This window comes from Tachyglossus aculeatus, chromosome 21 (assembly GCF_015852505.1).
Source record: "Tachyglossus aculeatus isolate mTacAcu1 chromosome 21, mTacAcu1.pri, whole genome shotgun sequence".
NCBI lineage: Eukaryota > Metazoa > Chordata > Mammalia > Monotremata > Tachyglossidae > Tachyglossus > Tachyglossus aculeatus.
Genome location: NC_052086.1, coordinates 66,569,776 through 66,590,158, shown reverse-complemented (window position 1 = coordinate 66,590,158; position 20,383 = coordinate 66,569,776). Strand labels below are relative to the sequence as shown.

Below are 20,383 nucleotides of genomic sequence, written 5' to 3'. Positions count from 1 at the left end.
AGACTTGATTAGGGCTTGTGGTGGTCTTAGGCGTGGAGTAGAAGAGGTGGTTCTGTGAGATATTGAGGAAGAACTGTCAGGATTTAACGATAAAAGGTAAATGGGTGATGGTGGGTGGGTGAAAGAGAAGTCAAAGATAATAATAATTATGGTATTTATTAAGTGCCTACCATGTGATAGGCAGTGTACTAAGCACTGGGGTAACTGAGGCACAGAGAAGTGACTTGCCGAGGGTCACACAGCATTCATTTCATTCATTCATTCATTCAATCGTATTTATTGAGCACTTACTGTGTGCAGAGCACTGTACTAAGCACTTGGGAAGTACAAATTGGTAGCATTTAGAGACGGTCCCCACCCAACAATGGGCTCACAGTGTACAAGGGGAAGACAGACAAAAAAAAACCCAAAACAAGTAGACAGGTGTCAATACCAACAGAATAAATAGAATTATAGCTATATACACATCACTAATAAAATAGAGTAATAAATGTGTACAAATATACACAAGTGCTGCGGGGAGGGAAAGGGGGAAGGGCAGAGGGAGGGGGGGTGAGGGGGAAGAGGAGGAGGAGAGGAAAAAGGGGGCTCAGTCTGGGAAGGCCTTCTGGAGGAGGTGAGCTCTCAGTAGGACTTTGAAGGGAGGAAGAGAGCTAGTTTGGTGGACGTGTGGAGGGAGGGCATTCCAGGCCAGAGGTAGGTCTTGGGACAGGTGAGAATGAGGCACAGTGAGGAGGTTAGTGGCAGAGGAGCAGAGGGTGCGGACTGGGCTGTAGAAGGAGAAAAGGGAGGTGAGGTAGGAGGGGGCAAGGTGATTTGAGAGATCTGAAGCCGAGAGTGAGGAGTCTTTGCTTTATTCGAAGGTTGATAGGCAACCACTGGAGATTTTTGAGGAGGGGAGTGACATTTCCAGAGCGTTTCTGTACAAAGATAATCCGGGGAGCAGAGTGGAGTATAGACTGAAGCGGGGAGAGACAGGAGGATGGGAGTTCAGAAAGGAGGATGATGCAGTATTCCAGTTGAGATAAGATGAGAGATTGAACCAGCAAATTAGCAGTTTGGATGAAGAGGAGAGGGTGAATCTTGGCAATGTTGTGGAGGTGAGACCGGCAGGTTTTGGTGACAGGTTGGATGTATGGGGTGAACGAGAGAGCAGAGTCAAGGATGACACTAAGGTTGTGAGCTTGTGAGATGGGAAGGATGGTAGTGCCGTCTACAGTGACAGGAAAGTCAGGAAGAGGCCAGGGTTTGGGAGGGAAGATAAGGAGTTCAGTCTTGGACATGTTGAGTTTTAGATGGTGGGCAGACATCCAGATGGAGATGTCCTGAAGGCAGGAGGAGATACGAGCCTGGAGGGAGGGAGAACAGGGGTGGAGATGTAGATTTGGGTGTCATCAGCGTAGAGATGATAGTTGAAGCCATGGGAGCGAATGAGGTCACCAAGTCTAGATTGAATATAGATGGAGAACAGAAGGGGACCAAGAACTGACCCTCGAGGAACCCCTACAGTAAGGGGATGGGAGGGGGAGGAGGAGCTCGCGAAGGAGACTGAGAATGAATGACCAGAGAGATAGGAGAACCAGGAGAGGACAGAGTCTGTGAAGCGAAGGTTGGATAGCGTGTTGAGGAGAAGGGGATGGTATCGAAGGCAGCTGAAGGAGGATTAGGATAGAGTAGGAGCCATTGGATTTGGCAAGAAGGAGGTCATTGGTGACCTTTGAGAGGGCAGTTTGGGTGGAGTGTAGGGGACAGAAGCCAGATTGGAGGGGGTCTAGGAGAGAATTGGAGTTGAGGAATTTGAGGCAGCGAGAGTAGACGACTCGTTCTAGGTGTTTGGAAAGGAAGGGCAGGAGGGAGATAGGGTGATAACTAGAAGGGGCGGTGGGGTCAAGAGAGGGCTTTTTTAGGATGGAGGAGATGTGGGTGTGTTTGAAGGCAGAGGGGAAGGAACCAGTGGAGAGTGAACCGTTGAAGATGGAAGTTGAGGAGGGAAGGGAGGAGAGTTTTCAGAAGATGAGGAAATGGGGTCTGAAGCACAGGTGGATGGGGTGGCACTTGAGAGGTGGGAGGAGATCTCATCTGAAGATACTGCTGTGAAGGATGGGAGAGTAGAGGAGAGGGTTGATAGGGGTGGGATGGAGAAGGGGGAGGGGTGACTTGGGGAGCTCAGATGTGTTAATTTTACTAATGAAGTAGGAGGCCAGATCATTGGGGGTGAGGGATGAAGGAGGGGGAGGAACAGGGGGCCTGAGGAGGGAGTTAAATGTCCGGAACAGCTGACGGGGGTGATGGGCATGGATGTTAATAAAGGAAGAAAAATAGTTTTGCCTGGCAGAGGAGAGGGCAAAATTAAGGCAGGAAAGGATAAACTTGAAGTGAACAAGGCTGGCTTGGTGTTTAGACTTTCGCCAGCAGTGTTCAGCAGCTCGAGCATAAGAGCGAAGGAGGCAGACAGTGGCAGTGATCCAAGGCTGTGAGTTGGTGGTGCGAGAGCGGTGAAGGGACAGGGGAGAGAGCGAGTTGAGTAGAGAGGGTGGAGTTGAGAGCATTAATCTGGTCATCAGTAGTGGGTAGAGAGGATAGGGAGGCGAGGTGGGGTGTGATGTGCTGAGAGAGATGGATGGGATCGAGAGAGCGAAGGTCTCTGTGGGGGAATAATATAGATTTATCGGGGGAGGAGTGCGAGAGGAGGCAGGTGAGAAGGTTATGATCAGGGAGAGGGATTTCAGAGTTGGTGAGGGTGGAGATAGTGCAGTGGTAGGAGATGATGAGGTCGAGGGTGTGACCAAGTTGGTGAGTGGGCGAGGTGGGATGGAGCAGGAGGTTGGCAGTGTCAAGGAGAGATAGAAGGTGGGTGGGAGAGGAGTCACCGGGGGCATCCATAGGGATGGATGAGCCCCTCGGAGCCCCTGAGTCCCAGACTGAGCCCCTTCCTTCCTCTCCCCCTCGTCCTCCTCTTCATCCCCCCCATCTTACCTCCTTCCCTTCCCCACAGCACCTGTATATTTGTATATATGTTTGTACATATTTATTACTCTATTTATTTTACTTGTACATATCTGTTCTATTTATTTTGTTAGTATGTTTGGTTTTGTTCTCTGTCTCCCCCTTTTAGACTGTGAGCCCACTGTTGGGTAGGGACTGTCTCTATATGTTGCCAATTTGTACTTCCCAAGCGCTTAGTACAGTGCTCTGCACATAGTAAGCGCTCAATAAATACGATTGATGATGATGATGATGATGTTGAAGTCTCTGAGGATCAGAGTGGGCATGGAAAAGGAGAGAAGGAAGGTCAGAAAGGGGTCAAAATCGTTAACAGGGGTACCAGGTAGGAGAATACGGATGGCTCACCACTAACCATCTCCAATGTCCCACAAACAACTCAAGTAAGTATCTTGCTGGTGGTAGGGCAGAAGTTTTTCCTCTCAACCACTGTTGTCCGAGCACCACTTAAGTGAATGTGTCGGGGTCAAGAAAGATACAGTTGTGCAAGAGATTCTCAGATAGCCTCACACTCACAGATGCAGTCTCCCCATTGGCAGTGTTACCTTCAAACCAAAAGACAATTACTAAAAATCTTTCCCACAGATCTGAACCCTTGGATCTGGACTTTTGAGAATTGGAGATTGAGCAAGAGTCTAGTACCTTAGAAGGGTCAAAGTTTGGATGATTGAGGCTAAATTGGGGCTGTCTATAGAGGGCAGGAGGAGGGCAGGGCCCAGGACTGTGCCAGGAGAAGATTTAGGGAAATAGGAGTTGGGCTGGGTTGAAACTCTTTCTGTGCTGTTTTCCAAACTGTGGATGGGTTATTTTTCAGTATGTTCTCACCTTTGGGGCAGAAATGGGACCCAGGTTTCCCTTTACTCCCCTTAAGCTTCATACTCTGTTTGGAGGCAGATTTCAGAGAGGAACAGGCACCACCATGCAAATATCAAACTCCGTGTTTGAAAACTTTTGATACTAGTATTCAAAAATTCATATACTTGATGGTTGGTTAAACAGGAATGGACCATGTTACGATTCAGACAAATGAATTTTTCTCTGTTGATTTATCTGTATGACATCTCTCAGATATGTGTACTGCTCTGACCTGTTCTACTTTTTTATTTTTGTTGTTTCTTGCAGGTGGATTGGAATTCTGGTTTTGTATTTTATGCATAAAGGAAAACTTAATTGTACAGGAGGAGGATTATTGAACAGCTATCTGATTGTCCTCATCATTCTCCTAGCTGTCATAATATGTGCTGTATCAGCAATTGTTTATGTCAGTATGAAAGGTAAATAAGAATGATCAGCTGTTTAATCTAGCACCATAATCGTCTTGTACCTATATTTTATATTGTTTCCTATAGATTTCCTATAGAAATCGGCAAAAAATAATTTCCTTTTGAAAACTTCCTCATTAGGATCGGGTTTTCTTGTTAACACTCTTCAGTTCACTTCAGCCTTGTTTTAGTGTGGGAGGCAGTGTAAGGTGAGGGAAAGAGTAGTAGATGGAGAAAAGACCAAGATTCTAGCCTGGCTCTGCCTGTGACATGTCAGTCAATCAGTCAGTGGTATTTGAGTGCTTACTTTGTGCAGAGCAAGCTCTTGGGAAAGTATAATAGAGTTGGTAGACACATTCCCTGCCCAAAACTTCTGGTTTCCCACTTCAGAAGTAGGGATAATATCTACCCACTCTGCAATCTTCAAAGCTGTGAAAATAAGAGTTCACATACCAAGTTTATTCACATAATTCTACCCTCCCCACCCCACTGTTTTTTGAGAAGAAATTTTTAAAAAAATTTATAACTACTGAGAGCAATGGGGAACAGTGCTTTGCACATAGTAAGCGCTTAATAAATGCCATCATTATTACAAGGAAGAAGAAAAGAATGGTCAGGATGTGCTAACGCACAGGTTTGAGCCAAGAAGTTTCTTCTTTAAAGGGTGCTCACGTGTGCTGGGGTAGAAAGAAGAGAAGTCAGAATATAATGCTGCCACAGATTCCAGCTCGAGCTGGGATAGCTGAGAAGCTTGAACTCTGGGATTTGAAGGGCATGCAGCCCTGGGAAGGCTAGTAGAAATAAGAGGGACAGTCTCAGGTACCCTCTTACTTTCCACTTCCTTCTCTTGACTTTGCCTCCTCATTTTTCTTTTTTCCTCCTGCTCCACTTATTGCTAAACTCAATAAGTGAATGTCCTCATGTAACAGCACCTCCCCTGTTTTGTAGTTGCAAAAATTATACCCCAGAGTGGGGCAGTCATGCAGGTAAATTTGATATACATCATATACATGTCTATATGTGGAACATATGAATTTTTTGGAGCATCTTTTATGAAAAGTGCAGTGTAATTTTCTTCTTTTTTATCTTATTTTATCTACCCAAGAAATAAAACTGACCACTAAGGTACCCAAGGAACTCCAGAGTGTTTACAAGAAGAGAGAAGGGAAATCTTCCGGGGGAGGTGGGGGGAAAATACTTGACGCATTTAAACCTGACGAAACCATTCATCTGTCACATTCTAACCTACATATTGATTCTGTGATGACAGTGAAGATAATGACAGTTGATTACATATCTGTTAAATTGACTTGTTGATGTTAACAAAATTAGGATAGGTTAATTAGGGAGCTGAAATTTTAAGAACTTAACATTTTAAAACATGTATGTTTTTAGAGTTGTGTTGGTTTAACCCTAACGGGGAAGCAGAAAAAATAAAAGCTGCATGGGGTACAAATTTAGGAAAATCAGCTAAAACCCTAAACATCTATAGCCTTTAGATTTGAATGTTCATGACCACCAGGGTGATGAGCTGGATGTTGTTCCAATTAGATGTAGAATTTAGGCCCATCTTCATGAAAAGGGAAAGTAAGAGTACTGTGCCGTGTTAACCTCATGATTCAGCTCTATGTGGGTGAGGTAATATCAGCCTTTATGAAAAAATGAAATGGGTACACATAGAGATTTTAAAATTTTGACATAAAGAATATTCCCCCCTGGAAATACTATTTAAATTATTCCTGTCACTATACATTAACTGATATTTACATTTAATACGACAAGCACTCGCTCCATCCTTCCACACCCCAAAGGAACACATCATGGGAGCTTTAAATGAGCTTTATCATAAGGACCTCAAGGCAGCAGATGAATTATTTTTCTAGGGCATTGGAACACTGAGGCTTTTTTCCTCTTTGTAAGCTTCAGAAAACAACTGGAGCTAGATGTAGTTAACTCTGGATCCTCTTAGCCTTTTGCCACCATTTCTCCTAAAATGTGTCAGTTAAAAGAAAAACATTCAGTTTTATGGAATTAAAATGACTGTGGTCTTTATTTCAGGGACAATTTGTAACCCGGGGCCAAGGAAATCTATGCCTAAGCTGGTTTATATCCGACTAGCACTCTTCTTGCCAGAGATGGTCTGGGCTTCTTTAGGAACTGCATGGATTGCAGATAATGGTGTCCAGTGTGACAACACTGTTGTGAATGCCATAATTGCAACAGTCATTATTAGGTAAGGTCTCTGTCGCTGATTTAAATTTTGTTGCAATATATCAGTAAAATTTGAAACTTGTTAATCAACTTCCTTAACCCAGCAGGTAAGCAGCTGTAGAGCTAATTCACCAAAAACTCATAATCGGGTCTTTTTTTGATTCCTGAAAAGGGATTTGGTTGTACATGGAAACTAAATCTGAAGCATCTGAATAAACACGTCTTCCTATCTTTGCTCTGTTTCTCTCCTTCCTGTAAATTGTCAGTTCTGTGCTCCTGCGCCCTTACTTTGCATACTTTAAGCCAAATAATAAAGTGAGAAAAGCTAGAAATAAAGCCCTATGATAAGAAAGGGAAGATGAGAAGAAATCTTAAGGTGAGAGAGATTTAATATTTCAGCAATAGAATTAATAGGGTATCACAATTTTGTGCAATGATTCACCTTCTGAAGTGCTCCAAATTATTTACAGGTCTGGTGCAGGTAACAAATATTGTCTCTGATAAAGCTGACACATAGATTATTCATTCAGTCGTATTTATGGAGCGCTTACTGTTTGCAGTGTAGTTGGAATTCCCAATGGCAGGAGTGAGGGGACTTCCCTTCTGCTGAAGGGGGGGTTCCTAAATACCACGGACCTCTGGTTCACCACACCGGGGTACTTCTGCTGCTCTTACCCATTAGAAAGCCCTTTGCTTCCTTCTCTGACCTCTCACCTTTAAGTTTCTTATTTCAAGATGGCCACTTCTAATGTTGCAGTATGCTTGCCTGAGTCAAATGAGTAATAATCGGGACAACCCGATTACCTTGTGTCTCCCGTAGCGCTTAGAACAGTGCTCGACACCGATGATAGTAATAATAATAATGGTATTAATTGCTTACTATGTGACAAGTGCAGTTCTAAACTTGGGTTAGATACAGGGTTTTCAGGTTTCATGTGGCTGTCCTGCCTGTGACTCTCAATCTTAGTAGGAGGGAGAAGAGGTGGCTATTTAATCCCCATTTTACAGATGAGAAAACTGAGGCACAGTGAAGTGACTTGCCCAAGGTCACACAACAAGGATTAGAACAGTGCCTGGCACATAGTAAGCGCTTAACAAATACTTAAAAAAAAATTGGCAGAGGCAGGATTAGAACCCAGGACCTCTGCCTGACTCCCAGTTCTGGGCTCTTTCCACTAGACAGTGCTGCCGCGTTAGCTCAGTTTTCACTTCTGCCCACATCCCAGAACCACCTCTACAGTTGGAATCATGCCTGTGGGGATAGTTAAATTGAGTTTGTGTTGTTCTGCTCCTGAGAATATATGATGTGGACTCTTGAGTTTGAATGTAGTAGCCGAAGATCCCATAGTCACCAAGCGTTTTTCTCTCTGTTTTGCAGTTGGATTATCATCGCTTCCACTGTGATTACCATTATAATTGTTTTTGATCCGCTCGGGGGGAAAGCGTCTTCATATTCCACTGCTGGGATAGGTCACTTGGATAGCAATGACTCAAGCCAGTTGTTTAATGGCCTCAAGACAGCGGCAACAAGTCTGTGGGAAACCAGAATGAAAATATTGTGCTGTTGTGTTGGGAAAGATGACCACGCTCGGGTGGCTTTTTCGAGTACGGCAGAGCTTTTCTCAACCTACTTTTCAGTAAGCTAAAGGGACTTGATTTGCTCTTTTACTCTTTCCTATTTCTCCAGTTGCTGCTAAAAACTCTGTGATGTAGAGTCCTCTGTAGGCTAGAACTACAAGTCCCAGCAGCACCTGAAGCAACCACTCACAACTTTGCTTGCACAAGTTGGTTCTCCCAGAAGTAAGACTCAGACCCTTTTCTGTTCCCGTCAGGTCCAGGCGGAACCCGGCTGGCAGGGTCTCACAACTCAGTTTGGCTGGACTGGGCCGTGCTAAGCATTTGTGTTTAGAAGCTGATTGACTCCTAAATATTGAGGACCTCAGTTCAGCTGAACCAGCCACGTCAAAATAATTCCGCCGCTGTTGCCCTCTAGAAAGTACTTTGCTTCTATATTAATCAAATACCATTTTCGTAACAGGTTCTTGCTTGGGTCAGGGACAAGAGGATGCAAGATGATGATTTCATGAATGCAGTTTTTTTTTTTTTTGTGGTTCACATCACTATAATCATCCAGTCCCTGCATTTTGGCAGCAGATCCATTGAAGCATCCTGTTCAAGGTTCTGACCTCGTTTTTAGGACTCTGAATGGTTAAGGAAGTAGAACATTTAAGCAATGATCAATCTTCTACCTCTTCATTATCTTCTGCTGAGATGCAACTGATCAGAGCACGGATCAGAGGATTATTAGTTTACTTGGTTTAGAAGCCAGGGTACAGAGTAATCATTATGTTGAGAAAGCAAAGTTGGTTCTTAACTTTAGCTTCAAGGTTTGGGGATTGTAAACTATTGGTATCTTTGAGACTCCCTGAAGAGCTATATCTTCAGTGGCTGGGGCACAAGCATGCTCTTTCCTTTCATATGAAACTTGGAACCTGCCTTTTTTGTTTTTGTTCCGCTATTTTTACTCCTAAGAAAACCTAGTCATTGCAGCCAGTGTAAAGAAGATAGCACGTAATAGAGGAATGATCTTATATGCCATTTGTTTGCTTTGCTCTTTCAGTGGGGCAAATTTCTCTAAAGAATGCAGAACAGCTGGTAGTATTTGGACACAAACTCAGTAGTGATTCCAGAGAGGGTTTTTGGATGATGCAGTATTTTGCTCTTTGATTTGGAATCTCATTAATAGGAGAGGCTTCAGCTGTGGTATTAGGATATATCTTGATTAGTATTTTTAAGCTGGTTCTTTAATTCATTCAGACTCAAGTTGTTTGGAAAAGTGAGAAATATCCAGTACCCCGAGCTAAGGGATGAACAGCCGACTGAGCTGAAGCTTAGCTGCCAGCCTATTTGGGGTTTCTTAAGGCCCTTCGGTAGTTAGGTGTGATTTTTGGGACCTTTGTCCTGGTGTCTGTCTTAGAGATGAATCAATCAATCAATCAATCATATTTATTGAGCGCTTACTATGTGCAGAGCACTGTACTAAGCGCTTGGGAAGTACAAATTGGCAACATATAGAGACAGTCCCTACCCAACATTGGGCTCACAGTCTAAAAGGGGGAGACAGAGGGGAAAAAAAAACAAAAAACCAAACATACTAACAAAATAAAATAAATAGAATAGATATGTACAAGTAAAATAAATAAATAAATAAATAGAGTAATAAATATGTACAAACATATATACATATATACAGGTGCTGTGGGGAAGGGAAGGAGGTAAGATGGGGGGATGGAGAGGGGGACGAGGGGGAGAGGAAGGGGAAGGTGAAGTTGGGGTCCCTCAAGAAGAAGGGGCAGAGTTCTGTTTCCCTCTCAGGGTCTTCTAGTTATTTGTGAAGAATAATAACAGCTATCTAACTATCTAATGATAATAATGATTGTGGCAAGTGTGGTAGCACTTACTATGTGCCAAGCCCTGGAGTAGATAGAAGATAATCAGGTCAGACAGAGCCCATACTGGAGGGAGAACAGATGAGGAAACTGAGGCACAGAGAAGCTAAGTGACTTGCCCAAGGTCACACAACAGGTAAATAAATAGTAGATTTGGGGTTAGAATCCAGGTCCTATGACTTCTAGGCCTGGACTCTGTCCGCTAGGCATCTCCGCTTCTGTGAAATAAAGGTGGAGGTAGAACCACTCAGCCCTGGGCAAGGGAGGTGGAAATGATCCAATTTTCATGGCTTGTGCCTGGATGAAGCAGATTATCAATCAGTCAGTCAATTTATTGAGCACTTACTGTGTGCAGAGCATTGTACCAAGAGCTTGGGAGAGTACAGTATAACAGAGTTGGTAGGCATGTTCCCTACTCACAGTGAGCATACAGTGCATAGCAATCCCTGGCTCAAGTGTAGTATTTCTAGGCAGAAGAAAGGAATATTTTGTATTTATTTTGGAGTGGAGAGTCTTCCCAATTGCAGAGGATTACAACCTGCCGGTAGGTAGTAAAAAGGATTGCGTATACTTTAGGTCTTCTAATAAAAGGGATTGCTTAGACTTGTCTCTTCATGAGTTCTTTTTAAATATCCGTCTGTAAGGACAAGAGTAAAAGCTTTGAAGTGTATCTCAGATGGAAAATGCTTTTCTCCTTCGAAGTTGCTTTTTCTCTGTTAATGCGGCTAAACTGTGGTTGTGTACCTTGTTTGAAGATCTTTTCCCTATCTAGAGAACAGAATCCACAGAACTAGGTCCCTCACACCATGAGGCAGCTTGTGTTTTCTGAGTTTATTCCCTCTTGCTCTATCGAGGTGATTGCTAAACGTGCCTAGTCCAGTGCCAGGGATTCTTATGGGGCCTTAGTAAATATTTGATGATGGTCATTATCCTCAGGGTTGTGCGGCAAACACCCATTTATTGAAAATTAAAATAGAATCCAGTTTTTTCTGAATGTCAAGTGGATAACTATACTGCTACATCTAAGGTGTATATAAATCGGGCACCAGCTTGAGGGAAAACAATAGCAGTGTCTGTTAGTCTCTTGGAGAGGTTCCTCATAATGTAAGAAAAATTTATTCAGACAAATATTTATCTTATAAATATTTTAGTCAACTGAAAGGAATATCTTTTGGTGAATAATTCCAGGAACACTGGAGTCACTAGTGAAGAAGACTAAAGATATTTTTAGAAGATACAGCGTATTTCCAGTGTTCACCAACAGTTAAAGATTCTAAAATTCATCTCCAGAAGGAAATGTATTTCCTTGGGTGAATGGGCTTTATAAAGCAAAGATGGGCAACTTTATGGGCTGGAAGGCCACTTAGTGAGTTTTAGGAAGCTCCTAAGAGCACCAGAAAATTAGTGGTGGTAATAGTAGCGTGAGTATTTATTGAATTCTCACTACATGCAATGCACTGTACTAAGTTCTTGGGAAAGTACAACCAAGACATATACCTATCAAAATTAATATGGCATTCAGAATCATCTTTATGTAGCACAACCATTTTTATGGTATTTGTTAACTTCAGAGCACACAAATAGACTTCATGAAGTTATTTTCACATCTAGTGATAGTATATGTGTGAACTTGGTATATTTGTGAACTTAGCAGAGGGCTAAATAGGGTCATTAAGTGGACCAGCTGTGACCCCCTCCCCCCTGGGCGTTTTTGGCTTGTCCCCGATGCAGAGGGTAGCCATGTAAGATAAACTGTTGGTATGGCTGTGAGCCTGTTGGGTTGGATTTTAAGGAGTCAGATCCCCCTAGGCTTATTTTGAAAGTCTGTTGTTTTCTTTTGCAGGACACTGATCTTGTGCCAAGTGACATAGCTGCAGGCTTAAGTCTTCTTCATCAGCAGCAAGACAAAATAAAAAGTAGCCAGGAGCCCAAGGAAGTAGTTAGTCACTCCCCAATGTCCTTGATGGTAAGTCTACACTGCAAAAAATGCCTTTGTAGGCAGTAATCGATACAATATTAATGTTAATGTTTAATGAGAAGCACTTTTCCTTGAATAAGGATATTTTTCTTTGAATGATAAGAATTCTGTGATACTTTGCAGGGTAATTGCGTATTTTATGAAGCACTGCACTTTTTTTGAAGTATGTATGACAAGTCATGTATAATACAAATATATAGAGCTCAAGGAAATTTTTATAAGTTCTATGAATAAGAGCCTATTTAACCTCTTTACTGATTACCTACAGTTTCTGGAAATTCAGGCCTACGCATTTCCCCATTACTTTGAATCATCAGGAATTAGCTATTCATGAAACTGATAGATGTCTAGGAAACTTATCCCTTATATCCATTCTTTGTGGACAATGATTGTTACTATTCCTCTTATTTAAAATACCTCTGTGGTATTACCCATGTTTCAGAAAATGACCCTTGCCTGTTTTATCATTTAGTCTTTGCCTCTCTGTTCTGATGTGTTTTCCTTGCTTTGTATAATATTCAGAAAACTTTTGATTAATTTGGGATTCATGCAGTAGTGGAATAGTGGTCCAACCATCCCAAGTTTTTGCCTTTGGTAATTGTCCCTATGTTAATATTCTAGTCCTTCAGTTAAACACTGGCATTTATTGAGTACTTACTGTGTACTGTACTAAGCACCTGGGAAAGTACAGTACAACAGAGTTAGTAGATGTGATCTGTGCCCACAAGCAGCTTACAGTCTACAAGGGGAGATAAACATTAAAATAGATTGTGGATAGGGGAAATAGTAGAATATAAGAATATTTACAATAGTATGGGGTGGGATGAATATCAAAGTGCTTAAGGGGTACACAACCAAGTTGATATAGAGGGGTGGGCAGATGGGGGAAATAAAGGGCTCAGTCTGGGGAGGCCTCTTGGAGGAGAGGTGATTTTGGGAGAGTTTTGAAGGTGGAGAGAGTGGTGGACTGTTGGATAGGAAAGGTGAGGGAGTTCCTGGCCCAATGAAAAATGTGGGTAAGGGGTTGGTGGTGGGACAGATGAAATCAAGGTATAAAAGAGTTGGTTGGTGTTAGAGGAGCAAAGTGTGCAGATTGGGTTGCAGTAGGGGATGAACAAGGTGAGGTGGAAAGGGAGAACTGATCGAGTGATTTAAAGCCAATGGGAAGAACTTTCTATTTGATGTGGAGGATGCAGAGCCCAAATTCCAGTTCACATAGTTATCCCAGAAATGTATTTCCTTGTTTAGAATTACCTGTACTACTTTGCTTTTGGTTCTGTATTGCCATAGAAGTTTCTCACGACAGCACCTGAGTGTAGTCCAGCTTCCTGTTGGGTATCCCATGTGGTTCCATGGTCTTCTTAGGAAAGTCTCCTTTCTAAAGGTTGGAAAAGGGGGAAAGTCTCAAATACAGAAAGTCTCAGGGAAAGTCTTCAGGCTGGTTAGTGGGATTGGGAGAGAGACCATTTCTCCTCTTCCCATTGCTCCTTCCTACCACCTGTGGCTTCCTTTGTAAGGTCAGAAAACAGCGGGGCAGTTATTGGTGTAGTCCGGGGAATAACAGGGTGATTGCATTAGACTTAAAAAAAAAAAAACCAAGAAACAAAAAGACCACTATTGGAAGAAATGAAGTGTAGTATTCACTCGTCAACTGCTATGGAGTTTGTTCTTTTCCTGCTTCTCGTTACTAGACTATGGCAGTATTGCAAGTGAGTCCATGTTTAACTTGAACTGTAATGAGGGTGGTTGGTCTCAGCATTATGTGTGAAGCCCCACCTTTTCAAACAGCATGTATTGCGCACGTACTCTGAGTAGATCATGTGCTAGGCACTAAGAAACATACCAAGAAGTAAAAAAAAAATCATAGTACCAACCCTCTAAGAGCTAATGCTAGTGGCCTATATAAAAGCACAAATCACCCACTTCTGGAATTCCGATTAGAAAGGACATAGTAGACTTGGAGAAGGAATAAAGAAGGGCAACCAAGATAATCAGGAGAGTGGTGATCCTTTATTATGAAGTTAGACTGACAAGGTGACTTAAGAGTCTTCAGTCTAGAAAGACAAAAGCTCAGAGGGGACGTGAATAAAATTTTACAAAATCATGAGAACTGGAATTGCTTAAATTCCATGATAACTGGATAAGGAGGCAGCCATTGAAGCTTAAAGGACATTGGTTCAAAATAAGCAAAAGGAAGCTCTTCTTTAATCAATCAGTGGTATTTATTGAGGCTTACTATGTGCAAAACACTGTACAAAGCACTTGGGAGACTACAGTACAATAGAATTAGCAGACAAGTTTCCTGCGCATAATGAGCTTAGGCAGCAGGTGAAGCCTGGGGAATTTGTTGCCACAAGACGATGTAGTGTTTGTAGCTGTGGGAAGGTTTTGGAGGATTTTGGTTAAATCATGGGCAAGAAGTCCAGAATGGGTTATTAGAGAGGGAAGTTGTTAGCTAGTATATCCCTTGACCATTAGATAATGATGGTATTTGTTAAGTGTGTACTGTGTGCAAAGCACTGTTCTAAGCGCTGAGGGCAGGGACTGCATCTTTGATTTTCGTTGACTGTTCCCCAAAGTCTGGGCTCTGCATACAGTGATGATGATGGTGTTTATTAAGCACCTTTTGTCAAGCATTGTGCTGATTTCTGGGGTAGACAGAAGATAATCAGATCAAGCATAGTTCCTGTCTTACTTGGGTTGCACAGTCTGAAAGAGGGAGAATGGGTATTTTATCCCCACTATAGAGATGATTAAACTTAGGCACTGAGCAGTTAAGTAACTTGCCCTCTGAGTAAAAGTTCAGAGGGGACATGGATAAAATTTTACAAAATCATAATAGTAATAATAATGGTGGCATTTGTTAAGCGCAGAGCACGGTTCTAAGCGCTGGGGGTGGGGGATACAAGGTGATCAGGTTGTCCCATGGGGGGCTCACAGTCTTAATCCCCATTTTACAGATGAGGTAACTGAGTCTCAGAGAAGTTAAGTGACTTGCCCAAGGTCACACAGCAGATGTGGGGGAGTCGGGATTCAAACCCATTACCTCTGACTCCAAAGCCCGTGCTCTGAATTGCTTTAATTCCATGATAACTGGATGAGGAGGCAGCCACTGAAGCTTAAAGGACATCAGTTCCAAACAAGCAAAAGGAAGCACTTTAATCAGTCAGTGGTATTTGAGTGCCTATTATGTGCAGACAAGGAGCTTAATTGGGATTAGAAACTGGGCCTCCCAATTCCTTGCCCCGTATCCTTTCCACTAAGCCACATTCACTCCCATCACTTTCCTAGTGATGGGATGTGATCAGTCAATCATATTTATTGAGCGCTTAGTGCAGAGAACTATACTAAGACTTGGGAGAGGACAGTATAAGAATAAACACATTCCCTTCCCACAGCGATCTTACAGTCTAAGGATTAAGTATTTAAGGATCTCGGAAAAGGCTTTGATTACACGATACATTTGAAATGAAGTCTTTTGTTGAGAGTGACAGAAAAGCCTTTGTCTTGAGACTTCAGGATTGATATAATTGATTGTAGTGCCAGTGGTTTGTGCTGCATCACTGTCACTGTTTCTTTCCTTGCCAATCCCGTTGGCACTGGGACACCGAGTGCACAGGAGTGCAGTCCATTGAGAAGTACTTTCAAAGGTTGTTTATGAGCAGGACCCATTTTTAGCCGATTCAACCAAAGCATAGTGCCAGTGCTGTGCCGTGGCACCAGGACACAGAAAGTGATTGCCCCTCTAGATTGTGAGCTCATTGTGGGCAGGGATTTTTTCTCTCTGTTGCTATATTGTACTTTCCCAAGAGCTTAGTACAGTGCTTTGCACACAGTAAGTGCTCAATAATTACGAATGAATGAATGAATCAGTGGTATTTATTCAAGTAATCAATCAGTGGTGTTGAGTGCTTACTATCTGGAGAGCACTGTACTAAGAGTTGGGAAGAGTACAGTGCAACAGAATTGTAGTCATGTTCCCTGTCCACAAGGAGCTTACAGTCTAGAAGGGGAGACAGACATTAAAATACATTTTTTGTTGACCGCATTAGCTACCTGTTCTTTAGGGTGCCTGCTGGGTGTCAGCGTAAGGGACTGTAACAGTTCTTCAGGCAGAAATCTTTACCACGGATGGCAGAGCCAGAGCAGGCTGTCTGGGACTAGATCCCAGAGCAGTGCTCATTAGCACTCAGAAGGGTGCTCAATAAGTGCTGTTGATGATGAAGGCGACTGTCATACAGTTCCTTCAAGCAACCGGTTGGCACCATCAGACTCGAAATTCTGGACTTTATGGACTTTGTTCTAACCCAGCAAAATGGCACATTCATTCAATCATATTTATTGAGGGCTTACTGTGTGCAGAGCACTGTACTAAGCGCTTGGGAAGTACAAGTTGGTGACATATAGAGACGGTCCCTACCCAACAACAGGCTCACAGTCTAGAATCACATATTTAAGTTCTTACCAGTGGGGACTTCATTTAAACTATTATTCCCCATTTTCCCCATCCGTGGTATAGCTTTATAAACTATGGTGGAGCTTGAACTTCATTTTTGCTCAAAAGCAGAGCGTTCTTCCTCTTGTGGGTACTTGCGTATTGTCACATTGATGCAAGTCTTATATGGCTCTAGTAGGAGGTAAGGAGGTAGACTCATGAATTCATTTGCAGGAGTGGGACTCATTGACTGAAATTTGAAAACCAGCCAGTTTTTCCATTGCTTCCAGACTAGAAGCCACTAATTCATTTCACAGAGTACCTGAAAATGGTACTGACTTTGTAATAACTTCTTAGAGACTTGTATTTCATCACTGACCCCTTGCCCACATCCTGCCTCTGGCCTGGAACTGCTTCCCCCTTCATCTCCTCACCTTCAGAGCCTTATTAAAAACACATCTCCTCCAAGAGGCCTTTCCCAACTAAGCCCTCATTTCCTCTTCTCCTACTCCCTTTTGCACTGCCCTTGCTCTCTGATTTGCACCCTTTATTCACCTCTCTCTCAGCCCCGTAGCACTTATGTACATATTTGTAGTTTATTAATGTCTGTCTCTCCTCTAAACTACAAGCTCACTGTAGCAGGAAACTTGTCTATCACCTTTGTTGTATTTTACTTTCCAAAATGTTTAGTACAGTGTACTGCACACAGTAAGCACTCAATAAATACAATTAATTGATTCCAAATAAAGAAGTATCTCTTTTAATTTGTATCTGAGACTGATGCATATATCCATAACTCAGCTCCACAATATATTAATCCCAACTCTCACAGTACCTAACCCATCAACCCTGTGGAAATATTAGGCCATCACTTACTGCAACTGTAGTATGCACTATGCGTTAATACTCTAGCTAAATAGTCCTCTAGTTGTCTGACAGAGTTACAGTTCCTAATGAAGAGACAAATTTAGTACCAGAGAGAAACTCTAGGCACTAGGAGAATTGGAGTCATCGTTTTCAATTGGAAATTTGCTATAAAAATGTGAATAGCTGGAAGAAAGAAGGAAACTTAAGGGATGAGGAGTAAGAGAAGTAATCATAATAATAATAATAATAATAATGATGGCATTTATTAAGCGCTTACTATGTGGAAAGCACTGTTCTAAGCGCTGGGGGGTTACAAGGTGATCAGGTTGTCCCACGGGGGGCTCACAGTCAACCCCCATTTTACAGATGAGGGAACTGAGGCCCAGAGAAGTTAAGTGACTTGCCCAGGGTCACACAGCTGACGATTGGCAGAGCCGGGATTTGAACCCACGACCACTGACTCCAAAGCCCGTGCTCTTCCCACCGAGCCACGCTACTTCTCTAATAATCTAATAATCATATTCACTGAGTGCCCATAGTTATAGTAATAATAATAATTGTAGCATTTGTTAAGTGTGTATTATGTGCCAGGCATTCTACTAAGCACTGGGGTGAATAGAAGCAAATTAGATTGGACACAGTCCCTGTCCCACATAGGGCTCACAGTTTTAATCCCCAGTTTACAGATGAAGTAACTGAGGCGCAGAGAAGTTAAGTGACTTGTCCAAGGTCACGCAGCAGACAAGTGGAGGAGCTGGGATTAGAATCCAGGTCCTTCTGGCTCCCAGGCCCACGCTCTATCCATTAGACCACACTGCTTCTCTGCCTGTGAGGTGTAGCACTTCGTACTTATGCTTGGAAAGTGGTAAAACAAAGAAGGGACCCACTCCCTGCCCACAAGGAGCATACACTATAATGGGGGAAATAGATATAAATAGAGATGAGATTCCAGTGAGAAGTATCTTGATGGGTGGATGTATCACTCGCTAGGCTGCACTGAGATGTATTTTCATTTTTTTGTCCCAGGAAACGGATTTGGACGTCGAACTGGAGAACTGTCATCACTATATGCAGTTTGCTGCAGCTGCCTATGGATGGCCCCTCTACATTTATACAAACCCTTTTACAGGATTCTGCAGGATTGGTGGCGATTGGTAAATTGGCACTGTCTGGGGAATGAATTTCTGAATTTCAGCTAAAGCTTGGTTATGTGATTGAATTTGTTTCACTTTTAAATTAATAATAATAATAATGGTATTAAGCACTTACTACATGCCAGGCACTGGGGTAGGTACAAGGTAATCATGTCCCACTTGGGGCTCACAGAGTTAATCCTGATTTTCCAGATGAGGGAACTGAGGCACAAAGAAGGAAGTGACTTGCCCAAGGTCACACAGCAGACAGGTGGCAGGGCTGGCTTTAGAACCTGTGTCCTCTGACTCCTAAGCCTGTGCCCTTGCCACCAGGCCACGCTGCTTCCAGCATGGAAGCAGCATGCTGCTATTACTACAGTTACAATTACTACATAGCAGTTGTTTTCCTCTCCAAAAACTGTCAAATCACAAGGGTGCTTAATCTGCCAGCCAAAATATTGAGTGCCGGGGTCTAAATAAATTTGTTTTCATCTGGCAAGGAATTGATGTGTACTTGGTTGCATGGAAAGGAATTTCACGGGTTTCACTTCTTCCTTGTGTTCCTCAGTTGCAGAAGCAGAACTGCAGAATATGAGCTCATTGGGGGAGATTCCCTCAACTGTCACTTTGGATCCATCTTGAAGACCACTGGGCTACAGTACAGGGACTTCATTCACATCAGCTTTCACGACAAGGTACCCTCTTTGAAACCCAGTTTGATGGATGGCAACACATAGGCTAATTTCCTAATAATAATAATGGTATTTAAGTGCTTACTATGTGCCAAGCACTGTCCTAAAAGCGCTGGGGTAGATACAAGGTAATCAGGTTGTCCCACATTGGGCTCAGTCTTAATCCCCATTTTACAGGTGAGGGAAGTGAGGCACAGAGAAGTTAACTGACCTGCCCAAAGTCACACAGCTGACAAGTGATAGAGGCAGGATTAGAACCTCTGACTCCTAACCCCGTGCTCTTTCCTCTAAGCCACGCTGCTTCCCTAAAACCCCTTCGGTGTTAAGAAGCAGTTTTCTCCAAGGATTCAGAGCATTCAAAGTCTGAGTTTAAGACTTTCCAAATAAGGAATATTTAAGTAGAAAGGTGGAAAGTACATTGGTTGAAGGGAGGACAATATCAGCCTTCTTTTTTACTTTTTATAAATCGTTACTTGCTATAGGCAATACTGAAGACTCCTTTAGAGCACCTAGTTGATGCTCATGAGGGTTGTTAATAGCCTTAAAAGTATTCTGTATGATTTTTGAAATGCAAATTGTATGTAGCAAATGACTCTCCAAGTACCATTTTTGGTCTCAGGCTTTTAACAAAAAAAATGAGCTTTGGCAAGGATTGATTATTTAGATACCATGTGCCTAGTTGTATGAAGTTGTGTCTGCTTTGTAAATTTGCTTTTCTAGCTACCAACAGAATGGGAACTTGAGGGGCGTTTTTGGTCAACAGTGCGCAGCCCATCATTTTGTAATTTTTTTTCTTGACCTTTTCATTGTTGCAGAACTTGTGATTGCCACTGAATTCTGTGATTTCCTTAGAGGGCTCCCCACAGAAAAGTCAAGTCTGGGTTGGGTCAACTAGGTAATACAGAAAGCGAACTTGGTCAGGCAGTATTAAAAAAGAGCGGGGGAAATGAAAGATAACTTTTCGTATAGAATACCACTTTTTATGTCTTTCACTCCCAAAGTCCCCCAAAACAGTATATAATATAAATAAGAAGCTTGGGATGATAGTGATGGAAAGAAAGGTATGTAGTAGCATTCTGAAAATGCACTTTAAAATTAATTTATATGTATCTGGTTTTCAAATGTTTTTCCTTCCCTCTCCTTATGTGAGGAGGTCTTTATCCTTCTTACTCATAATAATTATTATTGTTAATAATAATGATCTAGGTTCATACATCTGGATTGGAAAATAATGAATACTACTAGTGTCTTTGCAGATAACCTTTAAATGGCCCAAATGCTCCCACTTTGAGCAATAGCTACATTTAATTTTTTTTTTTCTTTAAAGGAAGAGCTACTTGCTGACCAGATTGT

At 42.4% G+C, this 20,383-nt stretch overlaps 1 protein-coding gene across 2 annotated transcripts in view; it reads left to right on the top strand.

The window, feature by feature from the left end:
* DAGLB (diacylglycerol lipase beta) overlaps positions 1-20,383 on the top strand; it is a 49,235-nt gene that overhangs the window by 14,321 nt on the left and 14,531 nt on the right. For both annotated transcript variants that reach the window (XM_038763652.1, XM_038763651.1), the window contains exons 2-7: positions 4,126-4,277; positions 6,324-6,498; positions 7,855-8,113; positions 11,769-11,891; positions 18,232-18,359; positions 18,907-19,033. In XM_038763652.1, coding sequence (XP_038619580.1) covers positions 4,126-4,277; positions 6,324-6,498; positions 7,855-8,113; positions 11,769-11,891; positions 18,232-18,359; positions 18,907-19,033 — 964 coding nt within the window. The remainder of the gene's footprint in view (positions 1-4,125; positions 4,278-6,323; positions 6,499-7,854; positions 8,114-11,768; positions 11,892-18,231; positions 18,360-18,906; positions 19,034-20,383) is intronic.